Raw genomic sequence first — 1,274 nt, 5'->3', positions numbered from 1 at the left:
CCCAATTTTGGGGTTGTAGCCTGTACCTTGTATCTGGAGCCGTAGGTGAGGTCGAGCTCAGACTCCTCAGGCCGCAGGAACAGCCCAATTTTGGGGCAAAATCTCCCAATTTTGGGGCTCAGTCTCCCACTTCTGGGTCCCAATACCCCAATTTCCCCGTTCCCAGCCCATTTTTGGGGCTCAATGTCCCAATTTTGGGGCTCAATCTCCCAATTTTGGGGCTCAATGTCCCAATTTTGGGGCTCAATCTCCCAATTTTGGGTCTCAATCTCCCACTTTTGGGGCTCAATGTCCCAATTTTGGATCTCAATGTCCCAATTTTGGGTCCCAATACCCCAATTTTGGGGTTGTAGCCTGTACCTTGTATCTGGAGCCGTAGGTGAGGTCGAGCTCGGACTCCTCGGGCCGCAGGAACATGCCGGGTTTCTTGGTGTTGAGTTTGGCGTAGACGGCCTCGCGGGGCTGCACCCGAACCACCAGCTCGTTGCGCTTGCACTGGCGCCCGAAAATGTCCCCCGGCACCTCCCGGAACTGCAGGCGAACCTCGGCCTTGCGCTCGTTCAGAGCCTTCCCGCAGCGCAGGACGAAGGGCACACCTGGGGACATCATCATCATCATCATCATTAACTCATCATTGTCATCATCATCACTGACATCATCATCATCGTCATCATTAACTCATCATCAACTCATCATCCCCATCCCTGTCCCTCGGCCTTGCGCTCGTTCAGAGCCTTCCCGCAGCGCAGGACAAACGGGACACCTGGGGACATCATCATCATCGTCATCAACTCATCATTGTCATCATCATCATCATCATCATCATCATCATCATCATCATCATTCCCTCGGCCTTGCGCTCGTTCAGAGCCTTCCCGCAGCGCAGGACGAAGGGGACACCTGGGGGGACCTTCATCGTCATCATCATCATTAACTCATCATCATCATCATCACTGATATCATCATCATCATCATCATCATCGTCATCATTAACCCATCATCATCATCATCATCATCATCATCATCATCAACTCATCATCATCATCATCATCACTGACATCATCATCATCATCATCAGCTCATCATCATCATCATCATCATCATCATCATCAACTCATCATCATCATCATCACCATCAACTCATCATCATCATCATCATCATCATCATCATCATCATCCCCTCGGCCTTGCGCTCGTTCAGAGCCTTCCCACAGCGAAGGACGAAGGGGACACCTGGGGGGACCTTCATCGTCATCATTAACTCATCATCATCA

The 1,274-nt window shown here is 50.7% G+C and overlaps 1 protein-coding gene across 1 annotated transcript; it reads right to left on the bottom strand.

Annotated features, from left to right (window-relative positions):
• Nucleotides 1-360: 360 nt before the first annotated feature.
• Nucleotides 361-1,218, bottom strand: LOC114072952 (glucose-6-phosphate 1-dehydrogenase-like; the record flags this gene model as incomplete). The annotated part of the gene is made up of 3 exons (XM_027910765.1): nucleotides 1,059-1,218; nucleotides 735-910; nucleotides 361-567 (listed from the first exon to the last, which is right to left on the bottom strand). Coding segments are annotated over exons 2-3 (261 nt in total), but the record flags the coding sequence as incomplete, so codon positions are not given.
• Between the last annotated feature and the right edge of the window lie 56 nt (nucleotides 1,219-1,274).

The sequence above is a fragment of the Empidonax traillii genome, unplaced genomic scaffold, assembly GCF_003031625.1.
Source record: "Empidonax traillii isolate 1590-97213 ecotype Southwest subspecies unplaced genomic scaffold, ASM303162v1 scaffold4607:size9435, whole genome shotgun sequence".
Lineage (NCBI taxonomy): Eukaryota > Metazoa > Chordata > Aves > Passeriformes > Tyrannidae > Empidonax > Empidonax traillii.
The sequence above is the reverse complement of the archived record's forward strand: the minus strand, read 5'-3'. Positions and strand labels throughout refer to the sequence as shown.